We start from the raw sequence: 20,876 nt of genomic DNA, 5'->3' as shown, positions 1-20,876 counted from the left end.
GGATACCAACAAAGTTGAGATTAATTCTTCAATCACCACTCAATACCTCCATGATTCATTTGGAAACAGGAAATAATTTCCTTATCCTTTGTTCTGGGTTTCTTCCTAAGCTAGTTTATAACTATGTTCTCCCCTTCTAAGCACTAAGCAGCTCTGACACTGCTTAGATCTTTCATATCGGGCAAAATTGGCTGGGCATAGCCACCTTCTATTTATAGGTTATCCTGCAGCTACAAAAAAAAAAAGCCAACTTAGTCCTAAACTTCATTAACAGAGATATAGAATCAAAGAAGATGTGATAAAGTTTTAATACCACTTTATAATGCCTTGACAAGATCATTCTTGGAATATTCCATCCAGTTTTGGTTGTCATACTATTAAAAAGATATTGACATCTAGGAAAACAAGAGAGAAGAACAATGAAGATGATTAGGGGACTGGAGGCTGAAATATATGAAGAACGGTTGCAGGAATTGGATATGTCTAGTTTAATGAAAATGATAGTGTTCTAATATCTAAGGGGATGCCATACAGAATAGAGGGTCAACCTATTCTCTAAGGCAGAGGTCCCCAACCTTTTTTGCACCAGGGACCGGCTTTCAGCTAGACCAGTTTTCCATGGCCCGGGGGGGGGGGGGAGCTAGCTGTCAGCGGCGCCGTAAAAGGGGCGATCAAGAGAGGAATGGGTGAATGAATGGACGGAGGGTGGGAAGGAAGGAAGGAAAGAGGGAAGGTACAGGAACAGAAGAAGGGTGCAAAGAAGCAAAGAAAGGTGTGAAAGGGGAGAGTAAGAGAGGAAGGAGTGAAAGAAGGGAATGAGGGAGGAAAGAAGGGAGGAAGGAAAAGGAAAGCAAGAAATGGAGGGAGGAAAGGAAGGGAGGAAAGGAAGGAAGGAAGGAAGAAGGAAAGAGGGAAGGGACAGGAACAGAGGAAGGAAGCAAGGAAACTTATGAAAGGGGAGAGTAAGAGAGGAAGGACTGGAGGGAGGGAGGGAAGAAGGTAGGAAGGAGAAAGAAAAGAAATAGAGGAAGGAAAGGTAAAAGAGAGAAAGAAAAAGAGCAAGAAAGAAAGAAAGAAAGAGAAAGAAAGAAAGAAAGAAAGAAAGGCAACTTCAAAGAAAGGCTCACTGAGCATCTCTCACTCTCTCTCTCTTTCTATCCCTCTTTCTTTCTTTCTTTCTCTTCCTTTCTCTCTCTCCTCTTCCTTTATCTCCTCTTTCTCTCCCCCCTCTCTCCCCCTTTCCCTCTCTCTTTCTCTCTCCCTCTCTTGCTATCTCTCCCCCCTTTCCCTCTCTTTCTCCCTCTCTTTCTCTCTCTCCCCCCTCTCTCTTTCTCTCTCTCTCCCCCTCTTTCTCTCTCTTCTTCTCACTTTCTCTCTCTTGTTTTCTTTCTGTCTCTTTTGCTTTCTCTCTCTCTCACTCTTTCTCTCTTGTTTTGTTTCTCACGCTCTTTCTCTCTCTTGTTCTCTCTCTCTTGCTATCTCTTTCTCTCCCCCCCTTTCTCTCACTCTCTCTTTCTCACTTTCTCTCTATCTTGCTGTCTGTTGCTTTCACTCACTCTCGTTCTCTCTCCGTTCTTCTCAGCGGTGACGCGCGCACGCCCTGCCCGCCTCACATTTGCCGAGAGGACTTTCGCCCCGGGCTCTCAGCAAGGGGGTTTGCATGAGAGGCGGGGCCGGCGGAAGGTGATATTCAATGTCAGGGGCGCACGGGCGGTTTTGCGCGCGCTCCCTATCTCCCTGCTAGCCCACTCGGAATACGTATTCAAAATAAGAAAAGCCTTTGCCGGCGAAGGCTTTTCTTATTTTGAATACAGTATTCCGAGTGGGCTAGCAGGGAGATAGGGAGCGCGCGCAAAACCGCCCGTGCGCCCCCGACATTGAATATCACCTTCCGCCGGCCCCGCCTCTCATGCAGCCCCCTTGCTGAGAGCCCGGGGCGAAAGTCCTCTCGGCAAATGTGAGGCGGGCAGGGCGTGTGTTCCGGGTGCGGGAGGAGCTGCGGTGAAAGGCAGGAGGTGGCAGAGGAGCAGAGGGGGCAAATCGGGCGGGCGGTGGGCAGCGCGGAAAGGCCGAGGGGGCCCTGGCGCCGCGGACCGGCTTAAAACCCCCAACGGCCCGGTCCCGGTCCGCGGACCGGCGGTTGGAGACCCCTGCTCTAAGGCACCTGAGGGTAGAAGAAGAAGCAATGGATGGAAGCTAATTAAGGAGAAGCAACCTAGAACTAAGGAGAAATTTCCCGACAGAACAATCTGTGGAACAACTTGCCTCCAGAAGTTATGGATGCTCCAACACTGGAGGTTTCTAAGAAGAGATTGGAGAAACATTTGTCTGAAGTGGTGTAGGGTTTCCTGCTTCAGCAGGGGGTTGAACTAGAGACCTCCCAGGTCCCTTCCAACTCTGTTATTATATTATAGCTTAATTAAATAATACATATTTTTGTATGTCAATATTTTAAAAAGCTGTAGGTCAATCTTCCTTCTGCTACTACAATGCTACGGAGCAAATTTTACCTCATGATCTTCCACGGGACGCCTCTTTAGATTCAAACTCACTTGAGTGGGTTGCAGCGGACTAAGCCCTAAGATAAACCTGTATGGCACTCATATCATAAATATAGGTCTTATCTTCCACATCTATTATCCACTGGCTGCCTCTGGTCCTTCTATCATTTTCACTGCCAATGCCACCCAAGAAATACTAATGAAATATTCTCCTAACCAAAAGTATAAGGTGAATGGAAGTTAAAGGTACAAATATTGTTAAAATTGAGGGTAGAACAGCTTGTTACTGTTTTTTTAAACAATGTTGAGGAGCAGCAACAACATGAAAAAGCCAATGATAACAGGGATATGCTTATTCTGTCCTTATAAATCACTGACTACAGTGTCGAGCAAGATCATCTTACTCTTAGGGTTTTTAATTGTTTTTATATTGTTGTTCATTGTTGTGCTCCGACCAGAGTCCGGAAGGAATTGGCCGGTCTATAAATCTAATAAATAAATAATACATCTAATAAATAAATTTCTTCAGGTGACCGTCACTGCAGAACTGAGCATGCTTTTCTTTCTTTTTCTTCTTTCTTTCCTTCCTTTCCTTCTCTCTCTCTCTCAAACACACACACACAATACACACACAAACGAGACAAGCTAGGTCAAAGATCTGATAAAGCACAAAAGCAGAAGGTAGATAGAATAACCTGTATGTCTTTAAACTTTTAGAGTGAGATGCCATTGTGGAAGCAAAAAGCAAAACCCAAGACCAGCGGAGAGAAAAACAATCTCTTAGACTGTTGTGCTGTGCCGATTTTCCCTTTGAGGGAATCTACATGTAAAGATGAGAAGACATGTATGGTCTTCTCATCTGCTGCAATTGTCAGCGTTATCATACCAAGCATCCATCATTTCATTCTGTGTGGACCAGACATGAGAAAAACAATTTGGTCAAGCAATTTGTTTCCTATACTTCCTCATTTATTTCAGAAGCAGATTATTCTGTTTTTTCACATACCTACTGAATACGTATCTACCCATGCACACTGTGTAGATAAAAAAGGCATTTTTTTACCAGCAGCTATTGAGACAACCACATATAGATTCATATTGACAGAAAGTGAACAGTATAAATAGTAGCTGATCCAACAATTCCCTGTGTCATTTATCACAAATAAAATATACACACAGATTAAAGGTTCATCCCATCTTAGAGAGGGGAGAGGAACGAGGGGGTTTTTGGGGGGGAGGGGAGGGTCTTTTCATTTTTCTTTTCAATTCAACTGGAATTACATTATTTCAGTTTCCAGATCACATGGAAATGATCCAGATCACATGCACCCCGATCAAACTTTTTGAAGCTCCAAAAGCAAGTGGGCTACAACTGATTAATTCACATAAATTCCAATTTACTCTCTTGTTTATTACAGATGGTGGATCATATCGTACTGGTTTCAAGAACTCTTGCCATCCTCACTAGTCTCAAGTAATGATAACTATAAATATGAAATATAATCTTTTCTGATACATTCTTGTCATCAAAGTAAACACAAGGTTGTAATTTGAACATTGCTGAGGATACCCTCTTAGAAGTCAAGTTGTTTTCATAGTGCAACCCAAAGCATCTTTGCTCAAAATGGGACTCCAGTACCATTGTGAAAGTTCCACTACTTCATATAGTGGAACGAATTGGACAGCAAGTTGGAGCCCAGTCACTTTGTGACTCCTTGTTGGTGCAGCTGCCTCGCCACACAGAGGTCTTCTGCTCCAGTTGATTACCTGTTCAAACATTGCCTCTGAAAGAGCCTTCAGATCAGGGCCCTGATTGGCCTATAATCAATGCTGCTGTGGGCAGGTGAGTCAGCCCTATAATATGTATTTCTGCCACATAATTCTGATGGGCAAGGAGACAGAAGTTAGGCGACCACCAGCAGATGTATTTGCAGAAGTGGGAGAAATGGGCTAGAAATGGATCCCCTTGAGGCTACCCTTTGGGTCTTATTCTTAATAATGAAACATCACTGAAGCTTCACACAATCTTGTTCCACTGAAATCATGCTTGGGATTTCACTGCAACGATAACTTGTACAGTAGTACCTCTAGATACGAGCTGCTCCACATGCGAGTATTCCAAGTTACGAGCCACGAGGGGAGCGAAATTTCTTTTCGAGACCCGAGCTCAAATTCGGGATACGAGCCGAGCATCCACTAGATGGCGCAAGAATCCTTGCTTCTGGTTATCTCGGAGGGGAAAAACAAAGTCTGAAGCCATTTGTTCCAGATACGAGTTGTTCGACATACGAGCTCCGTTCTGGAACGAATTAAACTCATATCTAGAGGTACTACTGTACTTTGGTTACCATCTCCATGCTATTCAGTGTTGTGACTCATTGTGTTATACCTGTGGTAGTGCAAATCACATGTGAACAAAGCAATATTGATTAATATTTAAAAATATACAGTAAGTGGTGTCCCTTTGTGATGATCCTGTAATACATAATGTTGAAAAACACTCTTTCTGGGACAAGAGGTGTCAATTCCCATATCATGAGAATATAATTTAGTATTGGCGGACTGACTGGTTTGAATATGGCTTCATTAGAACTTACTTTAGTGTTAGTTTACACAATCTTATGCTCATTTATGAAGAAGATCCATGAATTTAGTGGGACTTGCCTTTCTGAGTAAACATGCATAGGATCAATCCATAAGCTCTCCCTTCAGAAATAAAAAAACAATATAAATTCATGTCCACAGTTACAATGAATGAGCCACAACAGGATATTAAACAAGACACCAGTCAATTAAGCAGAAAGCATTGATCATATATATTCCATAATGATCCTTGGCCATGACACAGGGTATATCAACAGACAAGTCACAATGCCACACGCTGCACAGACAGTTCACTTAAGGTCTCCATCGCTGTCTCCTTGAATTGACTTTTTAATGCGGAGTAACATGGTTGTGAGCCATTGATCCAAGCGGGATATTGAATCAAATTCTTTAACCTAGTTAGAGGTAAATGATCAGGTGATACAGTGTCAGCACAGAATTCACATCTTTTCTTGTTTTGCAATTTTAAGAACTCTGCCCAAGAAGAAAACTATAAATATACGACCATCGTTCAGTTACCCAAAATTAGAAGTAAATGAAAAAGAATAACTGTGCATATTGGAAAACCATTTTCAACACCAACCCACTTATTGTAGCAGCTTTAAGAATCTGGAATGGAAAAAAAACTGCGAGTGAGTCAAGTTTTTCAGCTTCCTTTTTACCTCCCCCTTGGAAGAATAATTTCCTACTGGAGGAGGAGTGAGACTGCGTTACACTTGTTCTTAGGACCACCTACGATACAAATAATGGGCTATTTGTGGAAGAACAGAATTAGTTTTCCAGCTTTCTCCTCTCAGCCACCAGCAGTCGGACTAATACCTTTGACATCTTGCCCCTTGCCCCAATGAATGAATGTCGGATGTGTAATGTGTGAATCTGTTTGCACAGTTTTATTTTATTTATTTATTTATTCGATTTTTATGCCACCCTTCTCCTTAGACTCAGGGCAGCTTACAACATGTTAGCCATAGCACTTTTTAACAGAGCCAGCATATTGCCCCCACAATCCGGGTTCTCATTTTACCCACCTCAGAAGGATGGAAGGCTGAGTCAACCTTGAGCCGGTGATGAGATTTGAACTGCTGACCTACAGATCTACAGTCAGCTTCAGCAGCCTGCAGTAGAGCACTCTACCTGCTGCGCCACACCTGCTGCACCACATGTAGATTTCAAATATGCTGTAAGCCGCCCTGAGTCCCAGGAGAAGGCAAATAAATAAATAAATAATAAAATAAATTCCGCCCCAGATTAGTGGCACTCTTCCTTACAAGGCTGCTTCCCTCTAGAGGCTGTAAATGAATTATGCCTGATTCCTGGCAATCATTCATACACAATTCCAAGTTCTTCTCCCCATTCTAAATAGCCCAGAAATTAATCAGATGACTAATAACTAGAGATTATACATGTTTCACTAAGAAAAGACAGCATAGTATTTCAACGCAATGAATAAAACAAGGCAGCAATTGGAAATGGATCTTCCAAGATGCCCGGCCCTACTTTAGCATTGCTACCATTTATTTGATTAAGAAATTTTAAATTTAAATTATTCAGAAAATGTAAATACCAAGGCAAAGTATGATGATATCATCAACAAAATATTGTACATAATCCTCTCACTCCAAGTTCTATAAATCATATGAGTTAGATTCAAATCAAACTAGCTCCCTTGAAATAAGTGAAACAAGTTAGTTATAATTTCAGAACCAATTGCTTTCAGTGGAAACTACATTTTACTGAGGGTGCATCTGATACCCATTAACTAAGACCTACTGAATTCCAACTAGAGGTGCATCAGATTGGACTGTAATTTATTTATTTATTAAATTTATTTATTAAATTTGTATGCCGCCCCTCTCCGTAGACTCGGGGCGGCTAATTTGATGCTTTCTGTTGCTTGATTGCACCAGTTGCCTGGTTGTGGTTGAAACATGCTTATGAGACCAAAAGTTAATATTTTTCTTATCTAAAACTTAATTCAAACGTTTAATTAAAATAATAGATCTACTTACTGCTTCAGTGTATGCGTCACAATTTTGTTCTTCATGAGCTTCCAGCAATTTCTAGCAAGACAATATAATAAGGTTACCAGCAAAAATGATCTTTTTACTACTTTTTTTTTGAAGGATGGGCATGTGAAAAAACTCTCTTTATATCCTTTAACAGCGAAAAATGACTATGCATTATCTGAAGAGATGTTTTATAAAATACCTAATGATTGAAAGTCTTCAACTAGAAAAAGCCATTCATATCCAATTCTTTCCCCCACAGGTCCTATCCAGACTATTGAATCTGATATCTTGCTTTAACTGCTTGCAGTTACTCCCACATATACAGTATATCCAGAGACTGTGACCTCATAATGGCAGTGGAATGGGGAAGACCACACAGTTATGAGATACCAGCTGACTGTAGATTTCATTGTGAACAGGGAGAGCAAGATTCAGGCATACCTTCCTCATACTGAGAACCCCACAGTAGATTTACAGATAAGATATGGGCAGCACCAACCCAGAATTTTGAGAAAAGTATTCAAGAATTCTACTTGAGGACAATTCCACTACAGTATGCATTGGCTCCAAATCAATGAAGAGGAAGGAGAAGGTGCCCCAGCACGGAAATGGCATGAAGTGAAACACAACACAATTATTTTTGTTTTTCTATAAATGCTTAAGAACATAAGAACCTAAGAAGAGCCATGCTGAATCAGGCCAAAGCCCATCGAGTCCAGCATTCTGTGTCACAGAGTGGCCCACCAATTGTCCATGGGGATCTTGAGCAGAAAGAGAAGGCAAGAACCCCACCCCCCTTTCTCCTGACCCCCAACAAATGGTACTCCTGCCTGCCTCAACCAACACAGAGGCGGCACATGGACATCCGTTTCAATAACCACCGATTCACTTGGCATCCATGAATCTGTCTAATCCTGCCTTGAAGCTATCCAGGCTGGCAGCTGTCAAGACCTCTTCTGGAAGTGAATTCCATAAACCAACAACCTTCTGGGTGAAGAAATATTTCCCTTGATTTGTCTTCACTTTCTTGCCTATGAGCTTTAGGGAGTTCCCCCTTCTCCTAGTATTGTGTGATAGAGAAAATAATTTTTCTCTAGCCACCTTTTCTATCCCGTGCATGATTTTATACACTTCGATCAAGTCACCCCTTAAACACTTCTTTAGGTGCTCTCCTACCAGAGCAGGAATTACACAATAGCCCAGTATATTAAAGTTCCTTTAATATAAGGGAAAGGAAATTAAACAAGAACAGAGTACTATAGCTTGGAAAGTACAACAGACCGAAAGAAAACTTAAAATCATAGAGTGGAAGAGTTGGAGAACACTTAATATAATACCTGGCTCATTGTGAGAATCCATACAACATCCTTGACAGATGGCCATCCACCCATCAAAGGTAAGGTCAACAGCTTTAAGACAGCCTCTAATTTATGGAGACCTTTCTAAAGTAAAGTACTCAGAATTGAACGTAATATTTATGATGTACTGTATCTGACCAACCCCAAAATAGGGTGGGACAATTTATTTTTATTTTGACACTATTGCTGATACAGTCTAACTTGCTTTTTTTTTTTTAGCACTGATCACACCTTTGATTCATACCCAGTTTGTCACAAAGATACCTAGCTATTTTTGACATATTGTTCACTGCTGTCAACTTCTCTAGCTAGTATAGTCTCTTAACCTACATTAATGCCAATGAACATATAACATAGCCCTAGGATATGGTCTGCCTGCCTATCCATCTATCTACAGTATATCTATCATCTGTCTGTCTGTTTGTCCGTCCATCCATCCATCTATCTATCTATCATGGTCCACCAGTGGCCTTGACTGAGCTCTCAAAGTCAAATACATGAATCTCAATATTGTCACTGTTTTCACATATGCCACTCCTTCTTCCCTTCTGTCTGGCCTATTCCTTTTGAAGTTTTATCCTTTAATCCATGCATTTCACTTACAAGTCTTATCCGCCTGGTTTAACAACACCTCCTAAATTATTTGCCTTCCCGCATTCAAAATTTTAGTTCTTCCTGTTTCCCTATGCTGTGCCATGACCAGTACGCGCCCTGGAAGGCATCTTCAGGGACCTCTCACAAGGTCTTCGTCACGGCTGATTGGATCTCTTCTATGGGTTCCTTTCAGGACTGCCTTAATCCGAGGGAACAAAAAGAAGTGTGCTGGGGCAATATCAGGACTATAGCGGGGGTGAGGCAGCATTGGCACCTGGTGTTTGGCCAGGAATTCGCGGACTCGTAGCACGTTGTGGCAAGGTGCGTTTTTCATGCATAGAAGATATCCAATCAGCCGTGACGAAGACCTTGCGAGAGGTACCCAAAAAAGCTTTCCAGGGCATGTACTAGTCATGGCAGAGTTGCTGGAAAAAATGTGTAGAGGCCCAAGGACAGTACTTTGAAGAATTTCAAGTGTTTGTGCAAATCTGTTCAATAAATTACTTTTTTTTAAAAATGCATTACTTTTGGAACACACCCTGTATTTTACATAACTAATGTTTAAAACAGACCAAGACATAACTTGTTATTTTTTAACATGTAAATTGGAATGGTCATTCTTCCTCTCTTTTTCACAGTATGACCATAACTGCCCATCACTGTTTAATAAATATAATACTTCTAATTAAGACTAGCAAATCATACATCAATTCTTTTTGCAACACAATTTAAAAAGCATGATGTTTCACTTACTTTCAATAATTTACATTCTCTTGAATCTGTGAATGCTGGGAACATTTCTTCATATTTCTCAAGAGCCAGCTGAAAAAATAGCAACTGCATTAACTTTGTATCAAACAGGGTGTTATCTCATAATAGTTTTCTCAGAAAACTAGCCAGCTCTGCCCTGTTGAATAGTCATTCAACAGCATGACATACATAGGTTATGCTCAAAACAAAGTCACATGGTTTGATGAACCTGAGTGGCCACATCTGTGCCTTTCTGTAAAATGACAAATTGGGATGTTTTAGGATTACACTACACCACATTTAAGAGGAAAAAGCCTCCCAATATGTTTTTCAGAAATGAAACTTTGCATGACATGTTCTTCACCCAAAGGAATAACAGGGGAGATAGTGTCAGCTACCCTGGATGGACCAGATCAAATCCACAAGAAGGCTAAAATTATTTTTATTGAGAGTGTCTATAGTAACAGAATTTCGCAGATCTGATTGTGTTGAATCTCCTCTTCTTATATTTCAGTGAATTAGAGAGGTGTCCATCTGAGCTGCCTCTGAATACTATATAGTATATCTGTTGTGGACTTAAAATATGTTTCACTCCTCATCACTTTGGTAAAAAACAAACTTTGCGTATACAGTGGTACCTCTATCTACGAATGCCTCTACTTACAAACTTTTCTAGATAAGAACTGGGTGTTCAAGATTTTTTTGCCTCTTCTCAAGAACCATTTTCCACTTATAAAATTGAGCCTCCGAAACAGTAACCGGAAAAGGCAGGGAGAAGCCTCTGTGTGGCCTTTCTAGGAATCTAGAATGTGCAGAATGCAGCTGCGAGAGCTATCATGTTACACCAACACTCCGCAGTCTGCATTGGTTGCCGATCAGTTTCCGGTCACAATTCAAAGTGTTGGTTATGACCTATAAAGCCCTTCATGGCATCGGACCAGAATATCTCCAGGACCGCCTTCTGCCGCATGAATCCCAGCGACCAGTTAGGTCTCACAGAGTTGGCCTTCTCTGGGTCCCGTCAACTAAACAATGTCGTTTGGCGGGACCCGGGGAAGAGCCTTCTCTATGGCGGCCCCGACCTTTTGGAACCAACTCCCCCCAGATATCAGAGTTGCCCCCACCCTCCTTGCCTTTCGTAAGCTCCTTAAAACCCACCTCTGTCATCAGACATGGGGGAATTGAGAATTTCCCTTCCCCCTAGGCTTATAAAATTTATGCATGGTATGTCTGTATGTATGATTGGTTTCTTAAATTAGGGTTTTCTTAAATTAACTTAAATATTAGATCTGTTTATATTGTCTTATTATTGTTTTTAGCCGCCCCGAGTCTACAGAGAGGGGCGACATACAAATCTGATAAATAAACAAATAAACAAATAAATCTCCTGGGAGAAAACAGTGCCGGGAAAGGCGGGGAGAAGCCTCTGTGGGGCCTCTCTAGGAATCTCCTGGGAGGAAACAGGGCCAGAAAAGGCATGGAGAAGCCTCTGTGGCGCCTCTCTAGGAATCTCCTGGGAGGAAACCCTCCCTGTGGTTTCCCCAATCGCACACATTATTTGCTTTTACATTGATTCCTATGGGAAAAATTGCTTCTTCTTACAAACTTTTCTACTTAAGAACCTGGTCACGGAACGGATTAAGTTCGTAAGTAGAGGTACCGCTGTATCTGTCAAGACCATCTTCTTTACTCCCTACAGAGAGATTGCTTAAGCCTGTCCCATTCCTCACCCCGTTGTCTCTCCCTCTGGTTTTAGTTATCTATTAAGTCCTGCCAAAGAGAGATGCTTCACTTAGTGGCTGTCAACCTCTAGGCAAAAGAACGAGTCATCTATTTTTCTAACCTATCCTGCTACCTTGTGAAGTGACAACCGGCATCCTTGAAACCCTCAGGTTTGAAATTCACATCCATGCCTGTCTTACACTCCGGTAATGTCGGGCCAGCCTCTCCAATGCTCCAGAACACCGCTTTAAAAGCTTTTTCACGCCCTTCTAACTGACTGACTACAAGAAGTTTCCTGCCTTGGCATTTTGGAGCTGACTACTTTGAGTTCATTCCAGCCTACAGCCCTATTAAAAGCTGCTCTTACGTTACTGTGATGGCCTGCTTGTGCGAGTTTCTCCTCGTCTCAGTGCTGGCTACCCTGGGTCCACCCCAGCCTGCCACCCAATTCAATTCAATTCAATTTATTAGATTTGTATGCCGCCCCTCTCCGAAGACTCGGGGCAGCTCACAACAATAATAAAAACAGTATAATAATGGAACAAATCTAATAATAAAATTATATTAAAACCCCCAACAATTTAAAAACCATACAACACATACATACCAAACATAAAATATAAGAAAGCCTGGGGGAGATGTCTTAATTCCCCCATGCCTGGCGATATAGGTGGGTCTTGAGTAACTTGCGAAAGACAAGGAGGGTGGGGGTCGTTCTAATCTCCGGGGGGAGTTGATTCCAGAGGGCCGGGGCCACCACAGAGAAGGCTCTTCCCCTGGGGCCCGCCAAACGACATTTATAGTCTAAGTAGCTGAAGTGTCACGAAGTGCTCTGGCCAACCCAGTATTTATGTTGAGGTCTGTCTATGCGTCTCCAGCACAGCAGATAAATTTATTCTCAACTTGCCATGAACTGCAATTCTTGCAAAATGCAGCACTATGTGAATATTACTTGAACTGCACATTAGTATTAGAATGGAAGATTCCATAAAGTAACAGTGATAAAAACATCTGCAATGGTCAAACATGAGGCTTCTAGCATTGTTTTTTAATCGATTTGTTTTGTATTGAATTTGAAACTATGTGTCCATATTTGCAAATGACAAGTCTGGTTCTAACAGGGCCATATATACTATTCTTTCATTGATATGTTCTATTACTATATCTTCTTTTCTATTATTTCTTAGATATATTTTACTATGAGTATCTCCTCTATAATCTTCATCATGTATTTTACTATGTGTATATAGATATATACCCACTAAAACCCTCATTGTGTATTGGACAAAATAAATAAATAAAAATAAATAAGTCATATGACAAGTCTAACAAAGCAATCTTATCGCTATATTAGCACTCGTATGTTTACATATCCATGTTTACATAGGAATGCACAGAAAAGATACTCAGATTAGAAAGCAGAAATTCTGCGATGTTTCATGCAATAAGAGCAGCCATTATTGATAGAATGTAACTAATAAAATATTTTATTTATTCTTGGGATACTATGGCATTCTGATCTCTATCACTGTAGTACATTAAAAAAACCACTAACCTTTGCGTTCAACTCGTCGACAATAAAGTGACATAAAGCTGCTTTAAAGAAGTAGTCTTTTGCGCTGTGCTTGAGCAATGGATTATCCATTGTACTTGTACCAACCTAGGGAGATGAAAATTACATTTATAATTGGTGATGAGAAAGCAGAACATGATTGAAAACAAAATCATATTTGATATTTTCCCAATACATATTTTCCTACTACAAAAGGACCCATTATCCAAAGTTCCCAAATGTCACACATATTACACATTGGCAATAAAAATCAGAACACTAAATACAAAAACAATCTCGTAGATGACCCTCCCCACTCTGTCAGGGACCTAGGAGTATTCATCTCAAGCAATCTAAGCCCCAAAGCCCACTGTAGCAGCAATGCCAAAAAGGCATTAAGAATTGTTAACCTAATTTTGTGAAGCTTCTTTTCCGGATACATTGTATTGCTAACTAGGGCATACAAAACCTTTGCTAGACCAATTCTTGAATACAGCTAGTTCATCTGCCTGGGATCCACACTGTATATTGGATATTAATACGATTGAGCGGGTCCAAAGGTACTTCACAAGAAGAGTACTCCTCTACTCCTCCACTCCTCTATTCACAATAGAATTCCCTATATCATCAGACTTGAATTTTTGGGCTTGGACAATCTGGAACTGCCTGTGGTATGAGCACAGTACAGAAAATTGCCTGTTACAATGTCTTAACTATCAGCTCCAACCTCACTAATACACGGGCAAACAATCAATACAAACTCAAGTTAAACCGCTCCAAACTTGATTGCAGAAAATACGACTTCAGCAACAGAGTGGTCAATGCCTGGAATGCTCTAACTGATGCTGTTGTTACATCCTCAAATCTTTACATCTTCAAAATGAAACTGTCTACCGTGGACCTCACCCCATTCCTAAGAAGTTCGTAAAGGGGTTGTGCATAAGCACACTTGCGTGCATACCGTCACTGTCCTCCTGTCCCCATTTATTTGTATTCATTTCTTTCGGTCATAGCCATGTTTATATTTATACCTGCTATCTTGTACATGTTTGACAACTAATAAATACAAAATACAAATACAATACATCATTCCTTAAATTTCTCTGTAAGACCTGACATTTTAAATACTTTTTAAACTTTATAACACATTTTCCCATAAGAGGGATTTACATATATTGAATGTCATGCACATTATTGCATGGCAAAATCTCAACAAGCAATAGAAATCTTCAAGCATTTCATCCTAGCCAGGCATTCTTATCACTTCATCACTTACACTCATACCAGTAGCTTAGAAACTAGATGTTAAAACATTAAAACTGAGTTTTCAGATTTAAAAATCACTGCAGAAGGTTTTAAACATTGGAAATACAGTGGTACCTCAAGATACGAACCTAATTGGTGCAAGGGGGAGGTTCGTAAGACGAAAGGTTCGTAAGACAAAATATTGTTTCCCATAGGAAACAATGTAAAGTCAATTAATCCGTGCAACAAAAAACCCCCGCAAAAAAACGCTGCCGCCCAGCTGTCACCTTTTAAAACAGCCGGGGGGGGGGGCTTCCCAGCAGCCTCCCGAACCCAGCGAAGTGACGTGGAGGAATGGGAAGCTTCCCATTCCTCCAAGTCACTTCGCCGCTCCTCTCCTGGCTAAACCGTGCGGCACGAGATAGGCTTTGAGTTTTTGGCTGGGGGGGAAGGTGAAGCGCTGGGGTGGGGTGGCCAGACCTCCTGCCTCCTCCCCCAGCCAAAAACCCAAATGTCTCCGCTGTAGCAGCTGCTGCAAGAGGCTTCCCCGCCGCTCTGTCCCACACATCGCCCGTATCCAGCAGAAGCTGCCACCCGAGCGGGAGACGAAGCACTGGGGTGCGGGGGCTGTCGGGACACCCCCCACCCCAGCACTTTGAATCCCGCCGGCCAAGAGCACTCGGGCAGCAGCTTCTGCCAGACACGGGCAATGAGCGGGACAGAAGGACGGGGAGAATCAGGAGGCTCCTTTGGCGGCTGGGGGCTGCCTGGCTTTGTGATTTTGGCTGGGGGGGGGAGTTAGGAAGGTCCTACTTCTCCCCCCCCAGCCAAAAACTCAAAGCCTATCTGCTGGATACGGGCGATGGGTGGGACAGAGCAGCGGGGAAGCCTCTTGCAGCAGCTGCCACAGCCACCGGCTTCTGCACTGCTCGTCCCACCCATCGCCCGTATCCAGCAGAAGCTGCTGCCCGAGTGCTCTTGGCCGGTGGGATTCAAAAGTGCTGGGGTGGGGGGGCTGTCGGGACACCCCCCACCCCAGCACTTTGAATCCAGCAGCTTCTGCTGGATACGGGCGATGGGTGGGAGGAGCTGCCACAGCCACCGGCTTCCGCGCCGCTCGTCCCACCCATCGCCCGTATCCAGCAGAAACTGCTGCCCGAGTGCTCTTGGCCGGCGGGATTCAAAAGTGCTGGGGTGGGGGGCTGTCGGGACACCCCCACCCCAGCACTTTGAATCCAGCAGCTTCTGCTGGATACGGGCGATGGGTGGGAGGAGCTGCCACAGCCACCGGCTTCCGCGCCGCTCGTCCCACCCATCGCCCGTATCCAGCAGAAGCTGCTGCCCGAGTGCTCTTGGCCGGCGGGATTCAAAAGTGCTGGGGTGGGGGGGGCTGTCGGGACACCCCCTACCCCAGCACTTTGAATCCAGCAGCTTCTGCTGGATACGAGCGATGGGTGGGACGAGCGGCGCGGAAGCCGGTGGCTGTGGCAGCTGCTGCAAGAGGCTTCCCCGCTGCTCTGTCCCACCCATCGCCCATATCCAGCAGAAGCTGCCACCCGAGCGGGAGGCAAAGCACTGGGGGGGGGAGTTGTCAGGATACCCCCCACCCCAGCGCTTCGTTCCCACGGGTGAGGGGCGGGGAGGATCGGGAGGCTAAGTCTCCTGCAGCAGGTGGTGTGGTGGGGACCTGCTGCTCGCGTGAGCCAGGAGGCATTCAGGGCGAAGTGCATGGAGGGTTTGGCGTTTGGGTTCAGAAGGCTGCTCGGAAGCCTCCCGACTGTTTTAAAAAGTGATAGCCGGGCTACGGGGCTTCCCAGCATGCCTCATGGCTCACGCGGGCAGCAGCAGACCCCCTTTGGGTTTTCAGCTCGGGGGGAGGGAGTTAGGAAGGTTCTCCTGCCCCCCCCAACCGAGAACCCAAAGGGGGTCTGCTGCTGCCCGCGTGAGCCAGGAGGCATGCTGGGAAGCCCCGCAGCCTGGCTGTCACTTTTTAAAACAGCCGGGAGTTTTCCGAGCAGCCTCCGAGAACCCAAACGCCAAATCCTCCACGCACTTCGCCCTGAATACCTCCTGGCTCACGCGGGCAGCAGCAGACCCCCTTTGGGTTTTCGGCTCGGGGGGAAGGAGTTAGGAAGGTCCTCCTGCCCCCCCCACCCAGCCAAAAACCCAAAGGGGGTCTGCTGCTGCCCGCGTGAGCTAGGAGGCATTCAGTGCGAAGTCAGGGAAGCCAAGCCGGGTGTGGCGGCGACAGCAGCAGTGCTGCTGCTCACTTCACCCGGTCCTCTCCTGCCTCCGGCACCAATATTCCCCGCTGCATCGGGCGCCGCCAGCCCCAAGTCGGACGCACCCTTGCCGCCGCGCCCAGCCGCTGCCTGCCCCATCCTAGCCGGAGCCTGAGCCGGGCCCGCTCGGTCGCGCCTCCTCGCCCGCCGGCCGCCCAGGATGCAGACCTCCTGCCTCTTCCCGCGCCCGCCGCCGGCCCGATCCTGCGCCTCCTGCTTCCCCCCCAGCCAAAAATACAAAGGGGTCTGCCGCCGCCCGCGGAGCAATGGGAAGCTGAAGCCGCCAATGGTTTCAGACTCCCTTTGCTCCACGCTGCTCCGCCCTGCCTGTCATGCGGCGGCAGACCGTCTTTGTGTTTTTCGCTGGGAGGGGGGAGCAGGAGGACCTTCCTGACTCCCTCCCCCAGCGCCGGACCTCCTGCCCTCCCTCCCAGCCAAAAACCCAAAGCGGCCTCCCGAATGTTTTCCATCTTACGAACCTGCCGCCGCCGCCGAGAAGCCCCGCCGCCCGGCTGTCACCTGTAAAACAGCCGGGGGGCTTCCCAGCAGCCTCCCGAAGCCGAACGCCAAACCCGAACTTCCGGCTTCAACTTCGGGAGGCTGCTGGGAAGCCCCCCGGCTGTTTTAAAAGGTGACAGCCGGGCTGCGGGGCTTCCCAGCAGCCTCCCGAATGCCGAACCCGGAAGTTCGGGTTTGGCGTTCGTAAGACGAAAAAAGTTCGTAAGAAGAGGCAAAAATTTTCTGAACCCCGGGTTCGTATCTCGGGTTGTTCGTAAGACGAGGGGTTCGTATCTTGAGGTACCATTGTACTGCATAAATGCACCAGCGTGCCTTCTATCCCCTGTCCTAATGTCTCTTTATGTTTTTACTAGCTTCATGAATATGAAATCTATTATTCCCAATGATTATTTCTTCTATATTATTTCTAATGTTTTTCTAATCTTTTATTGGTGTCTATTACTATGATTATATCCTCACAAACCTACATTATGTACTAGACAAAATAAATAAATAAATAAAAATAAATAATAATAACTCCCATGATTTATTTCCTGCAAGAACCCTTTTTTTCTTTGGCCCCAATTACCCAAAGCAATAATCGTGCATCAACTCTTAACACTAGAAATCTTTTTTCTTTAATTATTATGCATATACATGTAATAAAGGTCTTCTTTCTACATATACCTTGAAATGATGAATGTTGTAAACTGAAACTTCTCTGATGGCTTAAATTTGAAGAAAATCAATCCAGTTGCTTCACTTGGCAAACTGCAGGAGGTTAGTGCTTTGGTTTCCCAGTGAATGTAGCCAAATGACATTGAAAAAAATGACCCGCCCCCGGAGGCTCCATTTCTGCCTGTAACAGGCCAGGGGAGACCCACGGAGGCCCAAATGGAGTTCGGAGGGTTGGATCTGCCTGCCAGAAGCTCCATTTCAGCCTGCCAAGGACTGGGGGAGGGCCACGGAGGCCCAAGCGGAGGGGAAGATTCATCCCTCAGAAGCTTCATTTCAGCTGGCAACAGGCCAGGCCAGGCCTGCGGGGGCCCAAATGAAGAATCGGAAAGGTGTGCATGGCTGAGCGGCTGCAGAGGAGATTGTTTGCTAGTTCTTCACAAGGTAAGTAACCCATCGTGGCAGATTTGCTGTGGGCAGGGGGAAGCAATTGTGGGGAGCATGAAGTATTTCAATGGGCTAGGGAGGCCTTGGATGGTCTTAGGCAGGTGGTCTGTTCCATCACTAGGCCCCCTCATGGCTTTCCCCACCCTGAAATACTTCATGTGCACTTAACAAGCCTCACATTTGATTAGCGAATATGTGAGCTAAAGGAGGGAGGGATCCCATTCAAGGTAAGAGATTCACTCCCATGAATTCTTGGGTTACAAATAGAATGGGCAGGCTCCATTACATTTGTAACTCAAGGACTACCTGTAATTGATTTTAGTTATGATGAAATTTCTTAAGAAACGTTTAGTGTTTTAAAATAAATGTTAAAGATATTTCCCTTTAAGGTTAAAGAATTTGAAAGATTATATAGATTTTTGTTAATTGAAATGTTAATAGTTTAGAAAGATTAATAAATGTAAATAGAAATATATTTCATTATCCCACAATAGGGGAAAAAACTGGATTTGATTAAGAAATCTATGCAAACTGCTTTAAACAAAGAGATTTTATTTTGTCTTGTTTCTTTTGGGGATATCGTTTCTGGTTTTTATCCTTGAAATAGGAAAAAACGAAATAGAGAATTTAGTGTGAAGATTAATAATTTTATAGATATAGAACTGGCTGTATTAGTATTATCAGGTGTGGGTATGTCAAGTGAGGGGCTGACTCACCTGTCACAAGACCCTCACTAGACACATCCACACCTGAAGCCTTTATAAAAAGAAGAAGACTGACACTCACATTCCCTAAACTCTGCTGAAGAGTTTACCTAGCCTAGTAACAAAACATTCAAAAACTAACACACAAGTTTGGAGAATGGACTTTTACCCTTGACAAGACTCTTTTCTCTTCTCTTTTTAAACATTTTTAGCCTGCATTCTCCCCCTTTTTAATCTTTATTTTCATTGTATTTTATGCTGTAATAATAAACTTCTTTGATTAATTTGTACTCTTTTTTCTGATTTATAGTTCTCCTTTAATAAACCAAATGGTAGTGCACTTACCTGTTCAAAAATTTCAATTGCTTTCTGATATTGCTCCAACTGGGCAGCATATCCAGCTACTTTCAACAGACACTTGTTGGCAGAGCTGGAAGGAAAAGACATAATGAACTGAAGAGCACAGAAATACAGGTAAGAAAATCAAGATGTACCCATGTTAGGTGGCACACTGGCTAAAAGGATCTGACCTATTTGAGTAAAGATTCATTTCGTTGGTATTCATCCATCTCCTGATATTTCTGTTCTCGCTAGCCGATTTTCAATTATCATGAGAATGACATTTCTGAATTCTATATTTCAATATCACAATTGTCATGCAAATAGAATGCCAAATCAAAAGTTGTTTTGGGATCTGAAAGTTCTTTTAAAACATAAGAAAGGGAATCATAAACTTTCCTGTCTTAGTCACACAAGGGGAAAACCCCCCAAAACTAAATAGAATGAATATAAATTTAGACAATTAGCACAAAGATTGTCTTTTATGGAAACTTGCCTGTTAGATTCTTCCCCTTTGTAATAGTCTGCAGATTGTTCATAGTGAGCGATGGCCTAAAAAGAAATCAGCATATCTATTTTCAACATTATACGTTGACATTGTGTTGATAGATTAGACAGATTCAGGCCATTACCTTACTGTGTATGTATACTATATGTAGGGATTTACATTTTCACGGTATCAGCCATCAGTAGAATGAGATAAAACCTGCCCACACCACTTTTAAGATGTTAAGATGCAAACACTAGCCAAGTTTACAGATAGTAAATTCGTGATCAAGATGTTGTTTTTCAAAACAGACAGGAAACTTTTCACATACCATATTTTTCATTCCATAAGTTGCACTTTTTTTCCTCCCAAAAGTGGGTGAAAATGTCTGTGCATCTTATGGAGTGAATCTGGGGCAACAGGCAGCAGCAGTGAATGGCGGCAGCGATCCCCACCACCCAGAACAGCTGATCAGCGGTTTCTGGGAGGCTGATCCAACTGCTGATCAGCTGCTCAGTGGCAAAGGCTCCAGTATCCCTGGCAGAGGCAGCAAACACGGAGGACGCAGGCTGTTAGCTGCAAGGACACTAGCCAGAGGATTACCGGATAGTGTATGTATGTATGCATGCATGTATGTATGTATACATATATAGTATGTATGTGTATATACACATACTATATGATTCTTGACAAATGTATCTTTTTTTTTATGTACGTTGAGAGCATATGCACCAACACAAATTCCTTGTGTATCCAATCACACTTGGCCAATACAATTCTATTCTATTCTATTGTATTCTATTCTATTCTATATGTGTGTGTGTATGTGTATATATAAAGTACATAATAATAATAATAATAATAATAATAATAATAATAATATTAATTAGATTTGTATGCCAACCCTCTCCAGCTCACAACAATAAACCATAGTACAAATCCAATTATTAAAATAGTTTAAAACCCTTAATGTAAAAACAATCAAACATCCCAAACATACCATGCATAAAATGGACCGGCCCAGGCGAATCAATTTCCCCATGCCTGACGGTAGAGGTGGGTTTTAAGAAGTTTGCGAAAGGCAAGGAGGGTGTGGGCAGTCCTGATCT

At 43.5% G+C, this 20,876-nt stretch overlaps 1 protein-coding gene across 2 annotated transcripts in view; it reads right to left on the bottom strand.

The window, feature by feature from the left end:
* Positions 1-3,738: 3,738 nt before the first annotated feature.
* LOC139156724 (beta-soluble NSF attachment protein) overlaps positions 3,739-20,876 on the bottom strand; it is a 33,746-nt gene continuing 16,608 nt past the window's right edge. For both annotated transcript variants that reach the window (XM_070732692.1, XM_070732691.1), the window contains 6 exons: positions 19,777-19,832; positions 19,287-19,371; positions 13,094-13,198; positions 9,820-9,888; positions 7,115-7,165; positions 3,739-5,500 (listed from right to left, as the gene is read on the bottom strand). In XM_070732692.1, coding sequence (XP_070588793.1) covers positions 5,396-5,500; positions 7,115-7,165; positions 9,820-9,888; positions 13,094-13,198; positions 19,287-19,371; positions 19,777-19,832 — 471 coding nt within the window. In that variant the 3' untranslated portion in view covers positions 3,739-5,395. The remainder of the gene's footprint in view (positions 5,501-7,114; positions 7,166-9,819; positions 9,889-13,093; positions 13,199-19,286; positions 19,372-19,776; positions 19,833-20,876) is intronic.

The sequence above is a fragment of the Erythrolamprus reginae genome, chromosome 1 (genome assembly GCF_031021105.1).
Source record: "Erythrolamprus reginae isolate rEryReg1 chromosome 1, rEryReg1.hap1, whole genome shotgun sequence".
Lineage (NCBI taxonomy): Eukaryota > Metazoa > Chordata > Lepidosauria > Squamata > Dipsadidae > Erythrolamprus > Erythrolamprus reginae.
Note: the sequence above shows the minus strand (reverse complement) of the source record. Positions and strands in the feature narration are given on the sequence as shown.